Here is a 25,728-nt window from a genome sequence, read left to right as displayed (position 1 = left end):
GAGCTAGAGAGAGAGAGGGGGGACAGATACAAGGCAGGACCTAGAGAGAGAGAGAGGGGACAGATATAGGACAGGAGCTAGAGAGAGAGGGGACAGATACCAGCAGGACCTAGAGAGAGAGAGGGGACAGATACAAGGCAGGAGATAGAGAGAGAGAGGGGACAGATACAAGGCAGGAGCTAGAGAGAGGGGACAGATACAAGGCAGGACCTAGAGAGAGAGAGGGGACAGATACAAGGCAGGACCTAGAGAGAGAGAGGGGACAGATACAGGACAGGAGCTGGAGAGAGAGAGGGGACAGATACAAGGCAGGAGATAGAGAGAGGGGACAGATACAAGGCAGGACCTAGAGAGAGAGAGAGAGGGGACAGATACAAGGCAGGACCTAGAGAGAGAGAGAGGGGACAGATACAGGACAGGAGCTAGAGAGAGAGGGGACAGATACAGGACAGGAGCTAGAGAGAGAGGGGACCGATACCAGCAGGACCTAGAGAGAGAGAGGGGACAGGTACAGGACAGGAGCTAGAGAGAGAGAGAGAGAGGGGACAGATACAAGGCAGGAGATAGAGAGAGGGGACAGATACAAGGCAGGAGATAGAGAGAGGGGACAGATACAAGGCAGGAGATAGAGAGAGAGAGAGAGAGGGGACAGATACAAGGCAGGAGCTAGAGAGAGGGGACAGATACAAGGCTGGAGTTAGAGAGAGAGAGGGGACAGATACAAGGCAGGAGATAGAGAGAGGGGACAGATACAAGGCAGGAGATAGAGAGAGAGAGAGAGAGAGGGGACAGATACAAGGCAGGAGCTAGAGAGAGGGGACAGATACAAGGCTGGAGTTAGAGAGAGAGAGGGGACAGATACAAGGCAGGAGATAGAGAGAGGGGACAGGCGTAGGACAAGAGTTAGAGAGAGGGAACAGGTATAGGACAGGGGTTAGAGAGAGAGGACAGATACAAGAGAGGACAGGTATAGCACTGAAGTTGATACAGTGAGAGGACATTCAGCCAGTGGTTGGTTAGTTAGAGAGAGGGGACATACAGTATAGGGGTTGTGCAGATACAGGGGATCAGAGATAGAGAGGGCAGATACAGGGCGTCAGTGATACAGAGAGGGCAAATACAGGGCGTCAGTGATACAGAGAGGGTAGATACACAGGGTCAGTGTTACAGAGGGCAGATACAGGATTGGATTTACAGAAAGAGAACAGCAGGAGCAGAGATATCTTGGATTAGAGGGAGAGTAGAACATGTAGCTGGCAAGAAAGAGTTATAGGGAAATAATAGGAGATATATAGAAGACACACTGTAGGAGAGACAGGGAGATAGGAAGGCAGGAGAGTGTAGAGCTTCAGCAGGAGACACACTGCAAGAGGTAGAGATAGGAATAAAGAGACATCAAGATATTCAGAGAGATCGATGCAGTAAGGGTGGAGAAAGAGGCAGGCACAAGTCTGCTTCCACTCCTGGTTAGTGCTTTAGAATAGAGCAACAGACCGACAGGTGCCAAGTGCTCCCACGGCATGGTGAACCTGGTGAGTGTAGACCGTGTGGCTGGTGTTACCTGTGCTGGGAGATTTTAGCTAGTGCCTTTCAGATTTTGGGAAAGGGGGTTAAGCAGCTTTTTTAATGCTAAAAAGAGAAGCAGGACTTTTGTTTATTCCCTCTGAAATCCAGCTGTTAATGCATTCCAATTTCATACAGCAATACTGCTTCTACTAATTTTCTCAACTTGCCTCTTTCAAATCGTGAGTTATACTGTTTAAGCTATCTTTCTACAAATAATTTTTATGAACGTTTGAAGGGCTTTAGTTTATGTTTTTAATATATAGATTATTGAGCTGTTGCTCAAATCTAATGTGGAGTCTGGAACACGATTGTCATATTTAATATGTTAACCTGGTTTGGTTGTTTAAGACCTCTGTCTTTCCAATTAGTGTGTACAGGGAAATGGCCTAAGCTAATACCATGGTCAATTAAGGATAATTATTGTTAGAAGTTTCTCTAGACTGGTAATTGTATGACTCTTCACACTGCGTTCTTAATAAATGTTTTGGGTTATCGCAAGGCCAGAAAAAGATCAGCAGGAAATAATAGGGTTCAATTCACTTTTTGTAACTCTTTTTTTTTGGTCTGGTTAGTGTGGGTAGTTTGATTCCACAGAGGCAGGATGGAACCTGTAGCTCCCTTGTTGCATTCCTCTTGCACAGAATTTGTCAACAGGACACACAATTCTTCAACACGCTAGGCGCAGGTGACCTTAATTGGGATTGAAGCAGAAATTAAATTCTAAAGAGAGAGTTAGAAACATAGAAACCCTACAGTGCAGAAGGAGGCCATTCGGCCCATCGAGTCTGCACCGACCACAATCCCACCCAGGCCCTACCCCCACATATTTTACCCGCTAATCCCTCTAACCTACACATCCCAGGACTCTAAGGGGCAATTTTTAACCTGGCCAATCAACCTAACCCGCACATCTTTGGATGTGTCAGACCTGCTGAGATTTTCCAGCATTTTCTGTTTTTGTTTCCGATTCCAGCATCCGCAGTATTTTGCTGTTATCTTTGAAAAAGTTACCTCATTTTGAGTTTGTTTGGCCGCTGACTATTAATTGCATAAAAAAGGGTAATTTTGATTGTGTTTGAGATTGTGTAGTTGCTGGTTTGGGCAGATCCTCCCCCCCCCCCCCCCCACCCCCCACCCCACACCCCCACCCCACACCCCCCACCCCGGTTTGTACCTGAATGGAACAGCATGGTTACCTTTTACATTTTAGTTGATTTGCTGCTTGTGCGACAGATACCTGACTCTCGCCCATCACCCCTGTGCTCACTGGCCTATATTGGCTCCCAGCCATGCAGCACCTCACTTTTAAAATGTGCATCCTTGTTTTCAAATCCCTGCACAGCCTCCCCCTACCCTGTCTCTGTCATCTCTTCCAGCCTTGCAACCCCACCCCCACAAGGTAACTGTGCTCACCAAATTCTGGCCTCTCGAGGGTCCCAGCTTTTAATTGCTCCACTGTTGGTGGCCAATTTTTCGGTTGTCAAGGCCCAGAGCTCTTGAATACTTTTCTTAACGACGCTCTGGAAAACCTACATCTTTGACCAGGCTTTTCTGCCCTGACATTGTCCTCTCTGACTCTGTCAAATTTTGCTTCTAATGCTCATCTGAAGTGTCCTTGTGACATTTGTATTTATTTAGGACATTTTTAAGTAGTAGAGCTGTTTTGAAGTGTGCTAACCAAATTTCTACTCTAGCCATGTAAGCTAAAAATAAAACTATTTTAACTGCAATATAATTTTTCAACTTGGCTTCCAAATTGGATAGAGTGGCTGAAGTGGCATTGAGACTCTTGATGATTGTTGTATTGCCGATAGTCAACATGTTAGGTTGCAGGTTCTGTAAAGTTTATTTACGTGATTGTATGTAGCCAATTTCATTTTGATTGGGGAGAGAAAACAAAACTGTTCTCTACCTCTTATTTCTTTCTTGTCTTTCTTCATTTTTCTTCCCCCCCCCCCCCCACTCTTTCTCCCGACTTTATCCCCCCTTTCCTCACCTTTTCTCCCCCTTTGCTTCCCCTTTCCCCCTTTTTCTAAATTATACCTCTCTCCCCCACCCCCACTCCCAACATCTTCATCTGTCACAGCTTACCCTCTGATTTCAGCTTCTCTGCCGTTCGGACATTCACACCCTTTATCCTCTCTATGGACTGTCATTAGCAGCCTTTTTCCCCTGGTTTCTGTGGCATTGACTCATCTTTCATTCCCTCACCCTACAGTATAAATATCTCCCACTTTCTGTGCCTTTTAGCTTTGACAAAGGGTCATCTGGACTCAAAACATCAGCTCTTTTCTCTCCTCACAGATGCTGCTAGACCAGCTGAGATTTTCCAGCATTTTCTCTTTTGGTTTTAATTTTGATTGGATTATTTTTAAATGAAATTTGCACTCGTACAGTGGTTTTTACATGCTCAAGACATCCAAAGAACCACGTAACCAATGAATTACTTTGAAGTTTAGTTATCATTATGCAGGCAAATGTGGCATCTTTTCGCGAACCTCAAGGTTCCACAAATAGGGGAATGAAATTAATGATTGGTGAATCAGTTTTTGGTGCCGCTAGTTGAAACGCAAACATTGGCCAGGACAGAGTAAATCCTGCAGTCTTCTCAGAATAAACAGTAGGGCATTTTAGTAAACTGGGCCTCTGTTTAACAAAGATAGCTCTGACAATAATGTTGTGCTACACTAAAATGTCAGCCTAGATTATGTGTTCAATCCCATGAATGGGGCTTGGATGACCGTCCTTTGAGATAAAAATGCTACCAACTGAATATGTGTGTGTGATATATAATATATATTTCCAAATATTATGAAGACTTTACCACCAACTTAAAATAAAACCCATTAGAAAATGGTTGTGGGACTGGTTAATACTCATGGCAAGTCATGAAATTGATTTCAGTAAATCTGGTCATTCGTGGGTTAATGCATAAAAAAAGGAAGTTTCCAGCTTTTCATAAAAAATTAAAAATATTTATTTATGGGGTGAATTTTACCGTCCCACCTGCCATGGGAGTGGGCGAGGGACAGACCATGGAAAGGTCTGTTGACCTGGGGCGGAGTTTTCCAGTTTCAGGGAGAGCAAGGCCAGAAAGTCCCACCCTATGTCTTTTTGGATAAGATCTACCACCCCTCTTAAAACCGGCCTCCTGATGGCTCCAGTCCACTCCATATGGATGGCCCCTAGGGCAGTGAGGGATGGCCAATAAATATCAACTCACTAATGTCGCCCACACATCCCACGATGACATTTTAAAAATTGATTTCAGAAATAATTATTGATGCTGAGTCAAAGGAAAGTTAAATTCACACTCAGAAGCTGTCATTTCATATATAGTAAGGTGTTTTAGAAACATTTCAAAAGTAAAATAATATTTAAAGAGAAAGGATACCACTCAGAAATGAATTCGGGAATGTAATTGGTAAGGACAGGGGTTTGGCAGCAATATTAAATATTTTGCATAGTTCTTTTACAAAGCACACTGGAATTTGAACTTCTGGGTCTGTTTATACATAACCTTCAACATCTTTCCATTTGGTGTACACTTCAATTATTTATTCTTGCAACCTCACACTTATCCATGTTAAATTGCATGTGCCCTATAATGCTTGGGTTTAGTAGAGGAGGAAATAGAGCAATTGTTAGAGAAACCTTTCAAAAATGAATACACTTGGCAGAACCCAGAGGATAAATCACTGATCCTTGACTGTATTTATCAGTGGCTGACACAAACCTGAGGGGAGATGGTAGCAGCTCTGTCCAAAGTTCTTCACACCTTTTATTCAATATAAAAATTGTTATTGGACTGGAGAGTAGCAGGTGCAACATCTTTGTTCAGGAATTTAGTAGAATGGTTTCTCGGGATCTTCAGGAGGCAGTCAGTAAGGTAACTGACGAGCTTGTTAGAAAAATTCAGTAGTGTGTTGGTTTAAGAAATGGAGAGAAAGTTAGTTCAGAAGTGGGAAGCAGAGCTTCCTTGTCGTTAGTTGCTTACACCACCTTGAACCATTCTCCAGTTTAAGCTCATGCTTTCCATATACAGCTGACTCGGACTTGGTTATAAGGAACTATTAAACTATCAAAGACTATTTCCTCGGGTGGATGGAGCTATTACATAGGGTTCATGGTGGGAGATATAGGAAGGATATCAGAGGTAGGTTCTTTACGCAGAGAGTGGTTGGGGTGTGGAATGGACTGCCTGCAGTGATAGTGGAGTCAGACACTTTAGGAACATTTAAGCGGTTATTGGATAGGCACATGGAGCACACCAGGATGATAGGGAGTGGGATAGCTTGATCTTGGTTTCAGATAAAGCTCGGCACAACATCGTGGGCCGAAGGGCCTGTTCTGTGCTGTACTGTTCTATGTTCTATGAACGCAAGCTTTGCTGAGAACCCCAAAGGAGTAGATTTACTAAACTAAAGAGGACTGTAAAAGACTTCACAGAAACCTAAGCAGAATGATTTAAATGAGCAAACCGATGGTAGATTCAGTTTAACGTGCACCAGTGTGAGGCGGTGACTCACTTTCTGAAGAAATAGAAGGAATGTGGGTATACACAATGGAAAGACTTAGATACATAATATATTGTAAAAGCAAGTAGTTAAAAGAGGTCAACAACGTTCTGACTTTGATAAATAGTGTATTTTGTAGGAAATTGCTTGGATAATAAGAGTCTGGGGTAGAAGAGCAGGAGGGATCTGCATTGAGATCGAGCCATTGTAATCTTTTAAGAAGTGTATTTATTACTGTCTCAAGTAGGTTTACATTAACACTGCAATGAAGTTGCTGTGAAAATCTCCGAGTCACCACATTCCGGCGCCTGCTCAGGTACACTGAGGGAGAATTTAGCATGGCCAATGCACCTAACCAGCACATCTTTCAGACTGTGGGAGGAAACCGGAGCAACCGGAGGAAACCCACGCAGACACTGGGAGAACGTGCAAACTCCACACAGACAGTGACCTAAGCTGGGAATTGAACCCAGGTCCCTGGCGCTGTGAGGCAGCAATGATAAAGTATATGCAGAGAAACAGAATTGTTACAGTGCAGAAGGAGGCCATTTGGCCCATTTTGTCTGCACCGGCTCTCCAAATGAGCAATTTACTTAGTGCCATTCTTGCACCTTCTCCCTGTAACCCTGTACATTGTGCCTTTTCAAATAACATTCTTTCCTTTTGAATGTCTCGAATAAACCTGCCTTTTAAGCACAATTGGATGGGGCAGGTTATTTTTAGATTGTGCTGGTGTAAAGACAGCACATGCATGGTAGTATTAATATCCACCTTCTGTGCTGTAAATTTCTATGATTCAAAGATAAAAAACTGCCTTTTAGACAATGACAACTTCAGTTCAAGCAAACCTTCACCAGCCAAATGACATGTTGCATCAAGAAGCCAATCCAAGAGGAAGTGATAGCAATGCATCCTTCGTCAAATCCCACCAGAATAGTACAGAGTAGGATCAATAGCAGTTAAGGGGTCAAGAACAAGGGGCATAGATAGACAATTAAATGAAAGAGATTTAGGAAGGAAGGCAGGAGACACTGGCACAATGTTGTGAGGTTTTGGAATGCCTATATTCAAAATTAGATTGGAAGAAAAAGCATGTGAAGGGACAAGGAAACAGGATGGGCAAACACGGTTCTAGTTATTTGCTCGGGTGAAGGGTAAATTGACTCTTTGGACCAAATAGACTGTTTCTGTTTTGTAACTTCTAGTAATATATTACCTCTGTAAAGGCTTGTTGCTAATTCTTTTCTTCATTTGCAAGCACCTTGTGGCATTTTTCTATGTTAGAAGTTCTATTATTGTTGCTATTTAAGTGTATTTGCTGTTGTATTATGGGGTATAAGCAAAGAGAATATAAATGAGATTAAATAGTTACCTGGTACAAGAATCAGCACTAGCACAAACACAGTAAGACAATTAGTCTCCTATTGTGTCATGTGGAAGTTGCTTTGTTAGTCTCTGTCATTGTAATAACTGAATCTGACCACGGTACTAATTTTACATTTGCCTATGCTGATAAGCACAAAATATCATGCCTACCAGACTGCATGCCATCACAGAAATGTTATTTGGGTACACCAGACGATTAACATTCAACCCAATTTGAATTAAGGTTTTAAATTTCAGCAACAGTCTCCTTATCTACATTTAACTTTTACTGACGCAGAGTGTTAATTTTATATTAGTAAATGAATACATGCAGAGGAAGCAAATCAGTTTGTTACAATATTCAGCATTTAGAACAGGCCTGATTATACTTGTCTTAGCTATATGGGGAGATTGGGTAAACTGGGGTTGTTCTCCCTGGAAAGACGGAGGATGAGGGGCGACCTAATAGAGGTGTATAAAATTATGAAGGGCATAGATAGAGTGAACAGTGGGAAGCTTTTTCCCAGGTCGGAGGTGATGAACACAAGGGGTCACGGGTTCAAGGTGAGGGGGGCAAGGTTCAACACAGATGTCAGGGGGACGTATTTTACATAGAGGGTGGTGGGGCCTGGAATGCCCTGCCAAGCAAGGTGATTGAGGCGGACACGCTGGGATCATTTAAGACTTATCTAGATAACCACATGAACAGACTGGGAATAGAGGGATACAAAAGAATGGTTGAGTGGGCACATGAGCGGCGCAGGCTTGGAGGGCTGAAGGGCCTGTTCCTGTGCTGTATTGTTCTTTGTTCTTTATACTATGGCTGGGGTTCCAGTTCCTATTGTGGCAATGTGTCAAAGTGTTCATGAGTGCAAATTAAAAATATTTTCATACCTCAGAGAATTAATTTTCTTGATTACGATAAACCTAATGAAATTGCACTGCAGTTGACTTCTAGAGTTACCTTTGTGTTTTTTTTAGACTGGTGCAATGAGAACAAGTGAATTTGACTCCTCTGATGAAGAATCTGAAGAAGAACATCAATCACCATTACAGGTATCTTGGTAAGTATCTGCAGCACTTTCATTGCTTCCATTTTGTCGTGATGATTTTTCTATACATCATCATCTGACACCACTTGCCTTAGTAGCTGGGATGTTACTAACATTGGAGAAGATTGCAGTAGAGTTCTGCTTTAGCGTGAATGTGTAACGGTCGTACTATCGTAGCCCTCTTAATCTCACATGTTGCACGAGTTTTTAAGGTAACAAATTCATGATCTAAAAATCAGTAAGTTTCTTGCAAACAAAATTTGGATGCGTCTTTTAATAATGTCACCAACCTGCTCAACTCTCTCATCACGACAAAATTAGGGAGCACAGCAAGACACTTTCCTCCCTGTGCCTAAATTCGAATCAAGAGGCCATCCAGACCATCAAGTCTGCGCTGGCTCTCCCACCCCGGCACTCCTTTCCACCCAATCCCCATAAACCCCACGCATTTACCATGGCCAATCCACCTAACCTGCACATCTTTGGACTGTGGGAGGAAACCGGAGCACACAGAGGAAACCCACATAAACATGGGGAGAACGTGCAAACTCCATACACGGTCACCCAAGGCTGGAATCGAACCCGGGTCCCTGGTGCTGTGAGGCAGCTATGTTAATCACTGTGTCACCATGCTGCCTGCAAATCATTTATATTATTGTAAACCAAAGAGGCAATCACACGGATCCGAAGGGCACACTACTACTCAAGTCCCGTCAACTGAAAAATAACTATTGAAGCCTACTTTATATTTTCTGTCCCTTCGTCGACCCTGTAGACGAGTTGCATTAAAATACACCTTAATCTTCATGATAGTTCTCCAATGTTGCAACTTACTTGATACCTTCTGAAAAATCAGTTATATAAAATCGATTGTATTTCCTTTATGTTGCTGTCAGTTTCTTGTTCGAGCATTTTAATTGCATGACAGGGCCAGCTGTCCCAAGAAATAATCTTAAAACAATTGGATTTCGTGCTCGCAGCTACATGCTGTGCAGGTTATGTAACCTCTTGTTACTGCCACAGATCCTGCCTGCACCATTTTCAATGTGGGAGTTTCCTTCCACTGAGATTACCCACAAGTGCCCATTGGGAGAAGGAGTCGAGGAAACTATTGCCAATTTGGCATCCTTCCCTGGACGTTGCATGACCAACTCAGCTCACTGATTGGGGTGGACATATGTTTAGAAATTGCCTTGTTAAGCTCTAACTGGTTCCTAATTGGGATCTTAATGTAATTCTTTGCCAAGTTAATTTACTTGCTGCTTTCTCTCGAGAGGTTTCCTGCAAAGTGAGGAGGAGGTGGTACAGAGAGGGAGGATTGTGTAATTTGAAGACTAGTGTTTTTAATACAAGCAGTTACAAAGGGTGATGGGTGAACAGGACAGTGTGGATCAGGGTGCAAACAGCTCCATTGTGCGGAAGTTGGATCTATGGATGGTTAACGTGGGTATTGGAACTATCAAGTTTTCGGGCAATAAAAACATGAATATGAGTTTAGCATGTGATAAAAGCGAGGCAGCTAACATTTTTCTTTCTAATTATGTCGGCCTTTTTCTATCGTATTTACTTTCTTTTGTACACTTCCCGCAAAAGATTTTAATTTGTTCATGGGATGTGACCTGACAAAGACACAGTAAATCGAGATCTTGTGGAAAATGTTAGTCAAACTTGGATGTACATCTAAAACAATAGTTTCACGATGGAATGACGACCAGAGCTACTGCTGATGATGAATACACTGATCCCTTAGACACAGCAAGTGGTGTGGTGCTGGAGTGTGTCACAGCCCCTGTGCTCCTCAGTATATTCTTTGCTGCCATGATTTCTGGGTGTTTGATGGAAATGCCAATGGAATTATACATCCAATACAAAGCAGATGGCAATCTCTTCAACTTGAGATGACTGCCATCCACAACAAAGGTATCTGGGATGATGATATGGGAATTGCTGTTTTAGCTGCTGAATCTGCCCATGTGCCTTCAAAGGAACATGGACTGTTGTTCAAAAACAGCTGGCTAACATCGGCTTAAGGAAGCTCCACTATCAACCGCCACAATATTCTGACTAAAACCAACCCACCGTAACTATCAACAACAACCCTAAAGGCTCTGGATAGCTTAAACTATCTCAGAACCTCAATCGCCAGAAATGTCTGCATTGATAGCAAGGTGGCAAACATAATTGCCAGTTGAGGTTTGGCATTTGCCCACTTTTGCAGCAAACTGTGGAAGAAGGGAGGTATCAAACTTGCAACAAACCATGCTGGTGTACAAAGCTGTGGCAATACCTCCCCTCCTAACGCAGTTGGACAGAATCATAGAATCCTTACAGTGCTGAAGGAGGCTATTCAGCCCATCAAGTCTGCAGTGACCACAATCCTACCCAGGACCTATTCCCGTAACCCCACATATGACACTAGGGGCAATTTAGCATGGCCAATCAACCTAACCCACACATCTTTGGACTGGGAGGAAACCAGAGCACCAGAGGAAACCCACGCAGACACCGGGAGAATGTGCAGACACCGCACAGACAGTGACCCAAGGCCAGAATCGAACCAGAAGCTTGCCACTGTGCTGCCCCATTCAGGTTCCGTATTCATCAAAACATCATGGGCATCAAATGAGAGTACCTAACAGTGAGGTACTTTTAAAAATCAGAAAAGTCTGGAATTGATGCATTCATCCTCTGAGCCCAACTCAGATGGAGTGAACATGTCGATATGACTGATAAAATCCCTCGGGCAGTCCTGTATTCACAGACTTGGACACCACCTGTGAGGTAGGCTGAGGATAAGGGTCAAGAATTTCTCGAAGGCAAACCTCAGGAGATGTGGCATGCCCACCTTGGAGTACAGATTCATCAGCTGAGGGAGGGTAGTTGTTGGCCATCAGCAGACTTCCTTGCCTGTCTTTAACCTGATGCCATGAAACTTCATAGAGTCCAGAGTCAATGTTGAGGACTTCCAGGGTCATTCCAACTGTACACCACTGTACCACCACTTCCAGTGATGGAGGAGTCGAAGACATTGGCTGGACGGTATGATTGAATGAGTATGACTATGTCGAGCTGTTGCTTGACTTGTCGGGGGCAGTTCTCCCAAATTTGGCACAAGACCCCAAATGTTAGTGAGGTGGACTTTGCCAGGTTGACTGGACAGCATGTGCCGTTTCCGGTGCCTAGGTCAGTGTCTGGTGGTCCATCTGGTTTTATTCTTCTTCAACTTTTCTGTAGAGCTTTGGTACAACTGGGTGGCTTCCCTGGCACAGGGGCTAGCACTGCTGCCTCACAGTGCCACGGACCCGGTTTGATCCTGGTCTTGGGTGACTGCCTGTGCGGAGTCTGCACGTTCTCCCCATGTCTGCGTGGGTTTCCTCCCACAGTCCGAAAGACATGCTAGTTACATGCATTGGCCATGTTAAATTCTCCCCCCGTGTACCCGAATAGGCGCCAGAGCGTGGCGACTAGAGGATTTTCACAGTAACTTCATTGCAATGTTAATGTAAGCCTATTTGTGACACTAATAAATAAACTTTAACTTTTAGTTAAGAGTCAGCCACATTGCTGTGTGGCTGGATTCACTTGTAGGCCAGAATAGATAAGACTGGCAGATTTCCTTCCTTCCTTTAAAGGGCATCACTAAACCAAAAGGGCTTTTCCGACATCTGATAGCTTTGTGGTCACTAGTTTTTAATTCTAGATGATGGAATTTGAACCACCGTCCCCAAAGCAGTAGCCTGGGCCTCTGGATTGCTCATCCAGTAACATTACCACTACACCATCATCCCTAGTATGAGGAACGGAGGAACTCTCGAGACACAATGCTTAATTACATCCATATGAATTTTTTTTGTCCTCTACATAACACACTATTAACTTAATTTTTTTTGTCACCAACACCCACCTCTCTGACAGCCTTTTCGACAATCCCCCCTGTGCTGTCAGATTGTTTGGTTTTATTGTGTGTATTTTAAACCATTTTCCAAAAAACAAATATTTTGGCTATAATTTACATCGAATAATTGTTTAACGCTGAAGTGAGTTTACAAAGGTGTAAAATCCAGGTTATAAACACAAACTGGACAAAGAAGGGATCAGTACGATAACAAACCCGTCCAAGGCCACTGATACAGTTACATAACCGGGGACAGTAGGGATTCACAATCTTATTTCACTTGCTTCCAGCAAACATTTGTTGCCATTTCTTACCCATAAATGAGCCTCACTATCAAAAGTTACTCTCATTACCCAGTATCTAAATGTACAATAGCCAAAGACAGGGATTGCGACTGTCCGGCGGTTCAGTGGGATGAAGTCAGATATGAATCATTAATTCTACAGTCTCTAGACGGACTTAGCCGGACAGTCGCAATCCCTGTCTTTGGCTATTGTACATTTAGATACTGGGTAATAAGACGAGTGAGGATAATGACCAGTTTGTAAAGCAAGAGAGAATCCCTACAGTGCAGAAGGACAGAGCTGAAGTCCTAAATATCGAACATGAGGTGGTCTGGCATGTCTCTACCTCCATGGAGCGGTAGAAAGATACAATAGTCTGAGGACACGTACCAACCGACTCAAGAACATCTTCTTCCCTGCTGCCATCAGACTTTTGAATGGACTTGCCTTGCATTAAGTTGATCTTTCTCTACCGTAACACTACATTCTGCACTCTCTCCTTTCCTTCTCTATGAACGGTATGCTTTGTCTGTATAGTGCGCAAGAAACAATACTTTTCACTGCATTCTAATACATGTGACAAATCAAATCCGTTTAATTGGCAGCTCCACTGACCAATGGGGAAGAGATGAGCCACATGGCATTCCTGTGGAGTTGGAGTTAAACACATTCAGAGCTATCTGCACAAAAAGGCCGCTGGGTCAGACACAGAGGAAGCAAGTTTCCTTTGGGAAGGAAGCCAAATGATATTTAAATAGCCGATTTCACACAAAAAAAGACCATCCAAGAAAAGTGAATATTTAGTAATCCACTGACAGAATCGATATGGTGTACTTTTATTATTTGAGGAACCAAAGTGAAGTTGTAATTACTAAAATTGAGTCCATCTATAGACTGTAGAATTAATGATTCATATCTGACTACATCCCACTGAAAGGTTAATCGGTTCACCTTTTCAGAAAATTAGAGAAATGTGTGTATAACACGAGTGAGGATGATGACCAGTTTGTAAAGCAAGATAGAATCCCTACAGTGCAGAAGGAGGCCATTCAGCCCATCGAGCCTGCACCAATAACAATCCCACCCAGGCCCCGTCCCCACAACCCCATGTATTTACCCTGCTAATCCCCCGACACTAAGGGGCAATTTTGCATGGTCACTCAACATAACCAGCACGTCTTTGGACCGCGGGAGGAAACTGGGGGACCCGGAGAAAACCCACAGGAAGAACATGCAAACTCCAAGCAATCACCTGAGGCCGGAATTGAACCCAGTCCCTGGAGCTGTGAGGTAGCAGTGCTAACCACTGAATCGCTGGATAGTCGCAATCCCTGTCTTTGGCTATTGTACATTTAGATACTGGGTAATGAGAGTAACTTTTGATAGTGAGGCCCATTTATGGGTAAGAAATGGCAACAATATCCTGAGGTTAATATCGACCCAAACTTAATGGCTGGTATTTGACAACCTCGCTTGGGTGAGGCTTGTAAAATCCCACCCAAGGCCAACTGAGAATTCCATTCTGCGAGCCTCACCTGCCCCGATTCCAGAGCGGGCGAGAAAATTCCAGCCAATATCTCCTGAATGATCCGTTATCTTATTCTGAATGTTAAAATGCATGTTTGATTTTGGAAGTTCCTGTTTTGTTTGGGCACAATTAACTTGCTAAAATATAGGTAGAAATATTTTTGCTATATATTTCATAGGTTGGCTTTGTCTGTGGTGAACTGCCACCAGTTCCTTGGAATCTGTGCGTTGCCAGGTAAGCCATTTTCCCCCATGACATTATGGAATTCTAACTCCCGAGTTTGTGAGTTTGCAGTAATGTTTCCGTATTTCAGCTTGTGATTAAACCATCCATAATATCTTAGAATTTCTCTCCTGCTTGGGAAAAATTCTCAAGAGGAACTCCTTTGTCCCCATGTTAATTTAAACAAACTGATTACTAACACTTAGTACCAGGGTTCAGTGTTAGTGGTTGCATGTAGTCCTGGATATTCAGATAGTATTAGTAAGCATCTTCACATTGGGCTGTGTGGCGAGTTAACTAAGGATCTACTTGTGATTTTCTTTTTCTGTGAAGGGAAGAAAGTGAGAAGGTGTGTTCCACTGGCTGTTTTTGAAGGATTTGTCTAAACCTCTGCTGGCAATTCAGTAAGCAAGACTGCATCAGTCTATCAAATAAACATATTCCAAATGAAGCAGCTCAGTAAGCTACTCTATTTGAACCGTACAGGGGAGGCGATGGCCTAGTGGTATTATAGCTAGATTATTAATCCAGAAACTCAGCTAATGTTCTGGGGATCTGGGTTCAAATCCCGCCACGATTATGGTGGAATTTGAATTCAATAAAAGAAAATGTCTGGAATTAAGAATCCACTGATGATCATGAGACCATTGTCGGAAAAACCCATCTGGTTCACTAATATCCTTTTAGGGAAAGAAATCTGCCGTCCTTACCTGGTCTGGCCCGCATGTGACTCCAGAGCCACAGCAATGTGGTTGACTCTCAACTGCCCTCCAAGGGCAACTAGGGAAGGGCAGTAAATGCTGGCCAGCCAGTGACACCCATGTCCCACAAATGAATTTTAAAAAAAACAACTCCCAATTTGTTAACTGGCCCCAAATGTTGCTGGTTTTCTAATTAGGATACATAACAAGCAGTGTAGCAGATCAGACACTCAGCTACAATCCAAGCTGACATTCCTACATCTGGAGCTACAGAAACATTTAAATAAATGGAAATGACCCTTTCCTCAGTCAGAAGGTTGTGAGTTTGAGTACTACTCCAGGGACGTCATCCAAGTTGACACTGCAAAGCAAGCTGCACTGTTTAGACATGCCAAATTTCCAATGAGACAATAAACCGGGACCCAGCTGCCCCCTCATGGAGGCATGAAAGAATCCATGGCAGTTTTTGAAGAAGTTCTCAATGGTATCCTAGCCAATATTTATCCTTTAACAAATATCTGTAGAACAGATTATCTATCTGGTCAGCACAGTGGTTAGCACTGTTGCCTCACAGGGTCCCGGGTTCAATTCCAGCCTCGGGTCACTGTCTGTGTGGAGTTTGCATGTTCTCCCCATGTCTGTGTGGGTTTCCTCCGGGTACTCCAGTTTCCTCCCACAGTCCGAAGATGTGCAAGTTAGGTGGATTGGCTAAATTGCCCCTTAGTGTCCCAAGTTGTGTAGGTTACATAGGTTAGCCATGGTAAATGTGTGGGGTTACGGGGGTAGGGTGGGAGAGAAGGCCTGGGTAAGATACTCTTTCAGAAAGTTGGTGCAGACTCGATGGGCCGAATGACCTCTGCTGCACTGTAGGGATTCCATAGTCATTATCTATCTGTTTGCGAACAGAACTTCCACTCACCTGATGAAGGAGCAGCATTCTGAAAGCTTGTGCTACCAAATAAACCTGTTGGACTTTAACCTGGTGTTGTGAGACTTCTTACTGTGCTTACTCCAGTCCAAGGCCGGCATCTCCACATCATTATCTAATTGCCATGTATGGGATCTTGCTGTTGCAAATTGGCTGTTATGTTTTCCTATGTTACAATAGTTACTACACTTTGTTAGTACCTGATGCACCATCAATCAAGCAAAGATTAGTTTGTATGCAAGAACAAATAGGTTTTTATTAGCAAAAGACTTGGAGCACACCCATGCCGATGAACTGGTCCAGACTGAGGCAGGGGGGGTGGGGAGCAGTCGCCTTTATACCTGGACCGGGGGGGGGGGGGGAGGAGTCCCGGGCAGGGCCGGCAGGGACGTGTCCAGGCATGTCACACACACACAGGCAATAAGCTAACAGTGGTTTACCACAGTACCCATGGCTGAAAAGTGTGCTGAGGTTGTGAAAGACATTGTATGAATGTAAATTCTTTCAGTCTAATGTTTAAGAAGTTGCACTTAATCTACAATCATGAGGTCTCACTACTGCAGAAAGAGGCTATTTCAAGCCTGCCCCGATAACAATCCCACCCAGGTCCTACCCTGTAACCCCAAATATTTACCCTGCTAATCCCCCTGACACTAAGAGGCAATTCAGCATGGCCAATCAACTTAACCTGCACATCTTTGGAGTGCGGGAGGAAACCAGAGCACCCAGAGGAAACAAACGCAGACATGGGGAGACCGTGCAAACTCCACACAGACAGTGACCCGAAGCCAGAATTGAATCCAGATCCCTGGCGCTGTGAGGCAGCAGTGCTAACCACTGACCCTTCAACCTCCCCTTTCCCCAGTCTTGCCTCTCCCACCCTGCATTGACATTGGCTTCCAAAGCCTCAGACCAGCTACACAGTCCATGAATTTGACAGGAAACTCACCGCTTATGCCACATTGCAGTTGGTGCGATAATTAGTAATCGAGTAGGGGTATTTCAAGAATGTCATTATAATTATTTTCTTTGGGACATGCTTTAGCTCATCTATCTAACTTGCTTGAGAGAAAATAATTGTGTGCAGCCATTCTAATGGTGCTTCAGTTTAGCCATCTTAAATTCACACATTATTAAATACTACTCTATTTAAACAGGTTGTAAATTTAAAGATATAAGAAGAAATCTTCAAAAAGATTTAGGTAATGCATATTTATATATATATTTTTATATATATGTGTGTCATGTGTCTGTGGGTTCAAGGGAGGTGGCCATTTTGGATAATAATGCTATCAAATTAACTTGTTTGCTTTTGGAGCTGTACTTCACCATTTGCTTTGTTTTATTTGGGGATTTTTTTCCTGTTTTGGTGCAGATTTGGTTGCAGAGTTCTTCTAATGCTGCCAAGAGGGGAGGGATTTTCCGACAGCAGTGGGCATCGTCGTGGGCGAGACAGGAAAATATTTTCCCCCATCTCACCCACAAAGTTGCCTGCCAGTGTTTAGTTTATTAGTTTATTTATTATTGTCACCAGTAGACTTACATTAACACCGCAATGAAGTTACTGTAACAATCCCCTAGTCGCCACACTCCGGCGCCTGTTCGGGTACACTGAGGGAGAATTTAGCATAGCCAATGCACCAAACCAGTACGTTATTCAGACTGTGGGAGGAAACCCACGCAGACACGGAGAATGTGCAAACTCCACACAGACAGTGACCCAAGCTGGGAATCGAACCTGGGGCCCTGGCGCTGAGAGGCAGCAGTGCTAACCACTGTGCCACCACCCCAGGCCAGGATCCTATCCCGCCTGCAATGATGTGCACCGCTGGTTGGTCCAGAAAATTTGGAGAGCAGCCAGAGGTCCATTGACTTTGGGCAGGAATTTCTGGCAAGACCAGAAAGCACGCCCCCTAGTGATTAATGGTGAGGGGAAATAACCCATATTTGATTTGGGTTTTTTTTAGCCAATAATGGGCACTGAAATAAGAACCTTCCCCTTTGTGGGGAATAGCAGATACAACTGTGTGACTGTTGTGTCCATCAACACAATGAAGCTCGACCAGACTGCAGCAATTTTATTGGTTTCAATTACTACTTTAGCTAAGGCATTGGCTCTCCCAATCTGCACCATCTATCCCATTGTTGGATTACAGTGGTAGTAAAATGTAAAGCTTGTATCGAGTTAATTGGGCCTTTAATTCATAGTATCTATCTTCTTCAACTATCGACAGAAGAGCTCAAGAGCCACAACATACAAGATGTATTTGTGTTCTGTACCAAAGGAGAGATGATGAAATACAGGGTTCCAGGCTTGTTGGAATCGTACCAGCAACAGGGATTCACCGTGTATCATCATCCTTTTCCCGATGGAAACGTTCCAGATATTGCTAGCTGTTGGAAAATTCTGGAAGAGTTGAGGATCTCCTTGGAAAATGAGAAAAGGATCCTTATCCAGTAGGTGGCATTGCAGCTGTTAACTGTGAACTTGTACAGAATATGTATGGGCGGGATTTTCACACAGAATGTTTGTTCCAGCCTCTAAGTAACAACCTGAAAAGTAAATGATTCTCTCTTGGGTAATTGTTTATCTATTAGTCATTGCAAATTTTGGGGGATTGGTTAGCTCAGTTGGCTGGATGGCTGATTAAGAATCATAGAAACCATACAGTACAGAAAGAGGCCATTCGGCCTATCGAGTCTGCACCGACCACAATCCCACCCAGGCCCTACCCCCATATCCCTACATATTTTACCCACTAATTCCTCTAACCTACGCATCTCAGGACACTAAGGGGCAATTTTAGCATGGCCAATCAACCTAACATTTGTGATGCAAAGTGATGCCAACAGCATGGGTTCAATTCCCCTGCCAGCTAAGGTTATTCATGAAGGCTCCACCTTGCCCCTCACCTGAGATGTGGTGATCCTCGGGTTAAATCGCCACCAGTCTGCTCTCCCTTTCTCCCCTCCCCCCACGCAAAAGCGAAGGGTCCTCTGGGACTATGGCAACTTTACCTGATCTTTTAGTCATTGCAAAAGTTCACTACCTCAAAAGCTGGGTCACAGAGCAGCAAAGGTTGAAGGTTCAATGAGCTCTCAAGTGTGTCCAGGGGATGTCAACTTTCTGTTGCCAATTCACATCCATTGCCACTGATGGGCAAGAATATGAGCAAAGGTACATTTCCCCTGGGAGTCACCACCACCTTCTCAAGAGCAACAAATGCTGGCCAGCCAGTGACACCCATGTCCCACAAATGAATGAATGAAAAAAAACTTGTGCACAAGGAAATATCTGCATGTGTGCAACACTTTAGCTCAAAATCATGGTCAACGCATAGTTCCTGCCACAGGGGTGATTGCTGGTCTTCAAGTACACCTCATCGAAATGGACAATATACCTTCACCTCTCTTACATTGGGTGCATGTGCTCATTTTAGAGATGTGTCTCTGCTGCTGGCTAGTCTTTGATATGGAAGAACGCTGGAGGAGTGGTAGATTAAGACCAAGTAAGTTAATTAGTGCAAACAGAGACAATGTAAGAAATCGTTAGAACAGATTTTTTTGTTACCTTTTGATGAATATTTCTGTGCATTGTATTATTTCTGGGACAGCGAGAAACGGGGATGGGTTTGGTCTACATAGTTTGGAATCAGAGTGTTGGAGCATTGGTGCCATGCTGCTTAACCCGTCCGTCCTCATTTGCCGCTTCTCTCCATCCACTAAGCAAGAATATTCCAGATGGGAAAACCCACTGAGACCTCTTCAAAATGAAGTGGGATGAAATGTTTGAGTCCCACAGCGGGAGGCAGGGGATTAATGATGAAGCATTTCTTATAAGAAAGAAACAGCAAATCGGGTGTGAAATAAAGAGGCAAAATAGAGTGGATGCTGCAATCTGAAATTAAAACCGAGAAGTGTTGGAAATACTTAGCAGGTCAAAGGGCATCTGTGGGGAGAGAAACAAGGGTTCTGTAAAATAAGCTTTTCTGTGAATCCTTCCCTAACGTACATCTGGGTCAGTTGAACCTTTGCCTCCCGGTCCAGCAAGAACAAATGTTTGTTTTTACATACTCATGATGTAAAATGTAACATATCAATCAATCACCATTTCAATAAAATATGTTTGAGCTCTTTGGGACAGGAATTTCCTGTCCCAATCCGAATTTAACCATCCTATTTTCCACCCACATTCGGGCAGAATCTCGCCCCTAAATCAGGTTATATTACGAGGAAAGTTGGGCATGAATCTGCAGTCTTAATAACTGAATTCCCAATATTATAGTTAGGATTAGGATTTTGTAACGTACCAAACCATTTAGAAATGTAGGCCTGTTCCTGACAATAAACTGATTAGCTAGTTTTATTCCAAGGATCATCTTTGATGTTGATACAGTGCACAAATAACTTTCACATCAAAATCTGAACCATTTTCTTGAAGCACTCTCTGTATTTATCTTTGCAGATGTTACGGAGGCCTTGGGCGTTCCTGTCTAAGTAAGTGCAGAGTTTTATCTCCTCCATTCTTCCACTTTTTTGTAAAGCTTTTACCCAAAGTAAGGGAAATTGAAAAGTGCTTCTTGCAACTCCGAAATGTCATTCAATCAGATGAGTAACAGAGTTTGAAAGCGTTTCCTTCCTGTATTGTGTCTCCTAGTTGCAGCATGTCTCCTCCTGCAGCTGTCTGATACCATCCTGCCAGAAGATGCAATTGGCCACCTTCGTGAACTAAGAGGAGCTGCAGCAATCCAAACCGTGAAGGTACGGTTGATCTATGTAAAGTTTATTTATTCGTCAAAGGTAGGCTTACATTAACACTGGAAAGAAGTTACTGTGAAATCCCCCAGACGCCACACACCGGCACCTGTTCGGGTCCCTGACGCTGAGGGAATTTAGCATGGCCAATGCACCTGAGCAGCATGTCTTTCAAAATGTGGGAGGAAACAGGAGCACCTGGAGGAAACCTACACAGACACGGGGAGAACGTGCAGACTCTGCACAGACAGTGATTCAAACCTGGGTCCCTGGTGCTGTGAAGCAGCAGTGCTAACAACCGTGTCACCATGTCTGCCTCTCAGAAACTGTTTATTTGTGCTTTACTTTCTCTCTAACCAGTTTTCGCCCCTCCTTTCCTGGAGAGATGGGGGTAAAAATTGGTCCTTGCTGCCATTTTCCAGGCAGAAAGCAGCCACAATGCCCTCCATCCCGACAATGGTTAAAATTCATCCGACACCACATTAGCCATGGACTATTTTCAGGCATTCCAGCTTGTTGTCTCAAATAGATATTAGGATACCTTGCATTTGAGAAAGGGGCCTAATACCAATACTGCTCCTCATAGAATCCCTACAGTGCAGAAAGAGTCTTTACCGACCACAATCCCACCCAGGCCCTATCCCCATCACCCTATCCGTTTACCCTAGATAATCCCCCTGACACTAAAGGGGTAATTTATCTTGGCCAATCCACCTAATCTGCACATCTTTGGACTGTGGGAGGAAACCGGAGCACCCGGAGGAAACCCACACAGACACAGGGAGAATGTGCAAACTCCACACAGATGAGGCCGGAATTGAACCCGGGTCCCTGACGCTGTGAGGCAGCAGTGCTAACCACTGTGCCACCATGCCGCTCTCTCAGATTTTGGTAATTTGCTGCAGCTTAACTATAAAAAACACAGCTTATTTTAACTTTGCTGATCACAACTCCGTAAGAAGTCAAGAGTTCCTATTGCCCACTGCCAGTCCCCAGTTTGTACCCTGACTGCTCTGGTCTCCCTCATTTCTTCCGCCTCTTCTGTTGCTGAAGCAGGGTTTACCAGGAGAGCTGTCGCCAGGGCAAAAAGCCCCAATCCGATCTTTCATTTCTCTGAAATGACTTTATTACACGTCTTGCCAGTATTTATTATTGCACTGTGAATCAACTAGAGAGCAGCAGTGTATAGCGCCAAGTCACAGATGATCACACATCACTCATTTATATTTCCAGAACTTCCTGGGGGACACTAAGTCCCTCTGAGTATCATAGTCATGCCTGTTCCCTGGAGGGAGATGGCACTATAAATAACTGAGCGTCCCTTTGCTGCACTACTGCAAGACATTCCACTCCCTCAGCAGGGCAGACATGACAGTGTACTGCATGTATTATATTTACTCCCTTTCCTAATCTGCGCACCAGCCGACTGTCATCTTAAAGCAATACTTCTGCAACAAACTCGTCACAATGCTCATTGCTTCATGGTATTTCTCAATCCTTATCTTGGTTACATAACAGCCTTGCACAAACTCCAATCCCCTTCCATCCTCACAGTCCCCTATCTATTACTCCACTTCTCCCACTGCCAGCTGCTGTTTCTCTCGTTGGGAGGAGAAATTGCCACATGCCCACAAAAAGCAGGTCTCTAATGGGGGAGGGGGTGTCTTCACCCATTCAGGGACAAAGGATGGAGTGGGGGTGGGGGGTGCTTCCTCCATTCCCTTCGAGGACACTGAGGACCCATATAACTTTTGATTGGGTTAGTAAGGTTGGTGGCATCTTGCTGGTAGGTTACTAGCAACTGCCTGTAGTGTTGTTGCAACATCCTGTTTCAATCCCAAAGAGGGGATGCTCATCTCTCTAAGTCTTCTATCCTCCCTTGCTGCAAATCTATCACTGCAGGAGGTGACACAGGAAGAGCAAGATGGTGAAAAGGATGACCTTGCCACCCAAGAATGAGTAAGCATTATCCGCTTGCAGTTTAAGTTTCAGCGAAACACCATGACACGTTGACTACTCAGTTGATTGGCAATGCTAAATTGCACCTTGGTGTCCAAAGATGTGTAAGTTAGGTGGATTAGCCAGGGTAAAAGCATGGCATTATAGGGATTTGGGGGGTGGTCTGGGTAACATGCTCTGTTGGAGTTGATGCAGACTCAATGGACTCCTTCTGCATGGTAGGAATTCTGAGAAGCAAAGGGAATTCCATCCTTATTCCCGAGTACCTGACATTGAAGGAATTGTAAGCTGTTTGGCAGAATCTCATCAGATCTGCCTTAAGCAACTGCTGCAAAGAATATAAACAGGTGTAACTAACTCTGACTGCAGTAATGTGTGTCCAGGAAACTCATCTCCACAGCCTAGTGGCTTCCTCCTGGGGCCTAGAGGTATAGGTCACTGAACTGGTAAACCACAAACGTAGAGCAATGCTCTGAGGTTCCAGGTTCAAATCTCAGCACAGTAGATTGTTAAATTTGAATTCTAAAATTAAATCTCCCCAGCCTAGTAAATGAGACCCACGGTGGCTCCGAAGGATAGAGAGGGGGATTTGAGAAACACACACAAATTCAACAGCCTTTTAAAGATGCCCAAACAACAGAAGCAGCTTCCATCCAGAATTTGACTGTCAATGCGATGTGGAAAAGGGGCCACAACACATGACATCTACCTCTAAAAGAACAAGGCACCACCTGCAGTGTCCCCTCCAAGTCATATGCTATGAAGATTTGGAACTATAATTGCCATTTCTTCACTGGATCAAAATCCTGCAACTTCCTCCCTAACTGCACAACAGATGTACCTACACTGCATGGACTACAGTGATTCAATCAGGAAATTCCACCCCCCAATCAAGTGCATTTAGGGATGGACAATAAATGCTAATATCCCATGGAAAAAAAAAGCTCTAATTCTGACTCATGTTGGCAGACCCGAGGTCCAGAAACTTTTTTAAAAATGAAGGTGCCTGAAAACAAAATAGGACACCAAAAAAAATTGAATGTTTTTATTTCATGTTTTTTTTCTATGTAAATGTACTAATTATTCAGAAATCCAGCTTTTGTACAATGTCACAATTGATATCAAGCATGGTGTCACCATTCAAACGCTCATCTCATAGTTGAACGGCAATAGTTCTTTACCTGTTCTAACACAGTGAAAGTGCACTCACCTGAAACTGCTGATGGAGTCAAACTGACAAAACACACAATGCAATTGTGATATTAGGAAACACCCCACAGTCCAAACTCAAGTGTTTCCTGAAACAATTCCTTTGGCTTGCAATCCAGAGAGCATTTTCATTGAGGAATTTACAATGGATAGTTTTTTCTGTTTGTTAGCTTTGGTCAGCTATTCAGTTGTAATGGCATCACAGCAGAGTCTAATCCTGGCAAGAGCATATTAGGACTTCAATCAGGGCTTGAAGGAGAGAGAGAGAAGCCTAGGGTGACCAAGTTCAAGTATTCAGGAAAAAATGCAATATGTTGAATTGGAACATGAACAACTTTTTAAATTTTTGTCTGACAGCAATACAACTACTTACACGATTTTCGGGATAAGGTGACGACGTACCTGGCAACAAAAGATGATGCTGCAGCCCGATCAGTGTCAAGATAACAAGAAATGTCAGAAATTTCAGGCTGTATATTGTAATTTTGTAAATTGATTGTATATATAAAATTTTACAATTGTCCAACCTCAACAAAAGGGTCATCAACCTGAAATGAACTGTTTCTCTCCAGGGATGTGCTGGACCTGCTGGGTATTTCCAGTATCTGCAGAATGTTGCTTTTGTATTAGGCCTTTTTAACTTGTTACTTTAGGTCTTTTGTTCATTTGTTTTTCAACACAAAACCACACCAAAGTAGTTGTATCCTGGCACTTTCTGGAAACTATATTGAACTGCAGTCTGTTTTATTGTAGGAAGCACAGCATGACCCCCACAACAGATATGATAATGATAAAATCACATGTTTTAGGTGATGGCTAATCAAAACATATTGAGAGCAATCCATCATGTCTACGTATAGGCAACACATATAACTAAGGCTAAACTTAGCCAGTAGACCAAAAATCACAATGCAGCATTGGAATATAAGAAAACACATTTAAGCATTTCTCCATGTGTAAGCATATCTTTTCCCCAAATAAACCATAGAATCCTTACAGCAGGAAGAGTTCATTGAGCCCATCATATCTGCACCAACTCTCCAACAGTGCATCTTACCCCATTGATCCCCTTAACCTTAACATATTGGGTCACTAAGAGGCAACTTAGCATAGCCAATCAACCTAACCTACACATCTTTGGACAAAATATTAAATTATATCCAAATATATGGTATCATACTTTTTTCGGTGACCGATTTAGGCAAATAAAGTGCTGAGAAATGGTTATTCTTTCAACATACAAGAGGTTTTTCCTTGATATATGCATTTGATTTTGAATTGGCTATCATTTCAGAGGTACGATACCATAGGTGATATAATGTATGCCAGCATACTCTAGCCTGATCGTCAAGCCTCTTGCAAGATCACTTAATTGCTCAAAACTTTACTATACGGTTCATAAGTGAAAAACAGGGCAGCCTTAGGTGTACCAAGTACAAGAAAGTACAATTGATTGTCAATTCTGAATGGGCCAGTTTTAAAAGTAGAGATCATTAATATTAAACCGTATTCTTACAAAATAAACTATACTATGACATACAGAAACTGGTTGGTAAATAGTCTTTCATCAGTTTTCGCCCCCCCCCAACCTTTACAGCTGTACCTTTGCATTAAAATGTTTCGTAGTCCATTCTAAAACAAGTGTCAGAGTCTATTTGTTAACAAGGGTATTTGTGATATAGTGCTAAACACAACACCAAGTACCTTACCCAATTCATTCAGTACCATTGCCCCTGGTTCACCTAGA

General features: G+C 43.3%; 1 protein-coding gene across 3 annotated transcripts; it reads left to right on the top strand.

Moving 5' to 3' along the window:
* Positions 1-738: 738 nt before the first annotated feature.
* cdkn3 (cyclin dependent kinase inhibitor 3) lies at positions 739-25,691 on the top strand. Of its 3 annotated transcripts, none has more exons than XM_078233906.1 (8): positions 739-1,745; positions 8,430-8,512; positions 14,386-14,441; positions 17,216-17,260; positions 18,293-18,515; positions 20,524-20,555; positions 20,716-20,819; positions 24,339-25,691. In XM_078233906.1, the coding sequence occupies exons 2-8, from the start codon at positions 8,439-8,441 to the stop codon at positions 24,426-24,428; spliced, it is 624 nt and encodes a 207-aa protein (XP_078090032.1). In that variant the 5' UTR covers positions 739-1,745; positions 8,430-8,438; the 3' UTR covers positions 24,429-25,691. The 3 variants fall into 3 exon arrangements, with proteins under 3 accessions (XP_078090032.1, XP_078090031.1, XP_078090033.1); XM_078233905.1 differs by having other exon boundaries at positions 1,276-1,532; XM_078233907.1 differs by lacking the exon at positions 17,216-17,260 and having other exon boundaries at positions 1,426-1,745.
* The last annotated feature ends 37 nt before the right edge of the window (positions 25,692-25,728 follow it).

This window comes from Mustelus asterias, chromosome 18 (assembly GCF_964213995.1).
Source record: "Mustelus asterias chromosome 18, sMusAst1.hap1.1, whole genome shotgun sequence".
NCBI lineage: Eukaryota > Metazoa > Chordata > Chondrichthyes > Carcharhiniformes > Triakidae > Mustelus > Mustelus asterias.
The sequence above is the reverse complement of the archived record's forward strand: the minus strand, read 5'-3'. Positions and strand labels throughout refer to the sequence as shown.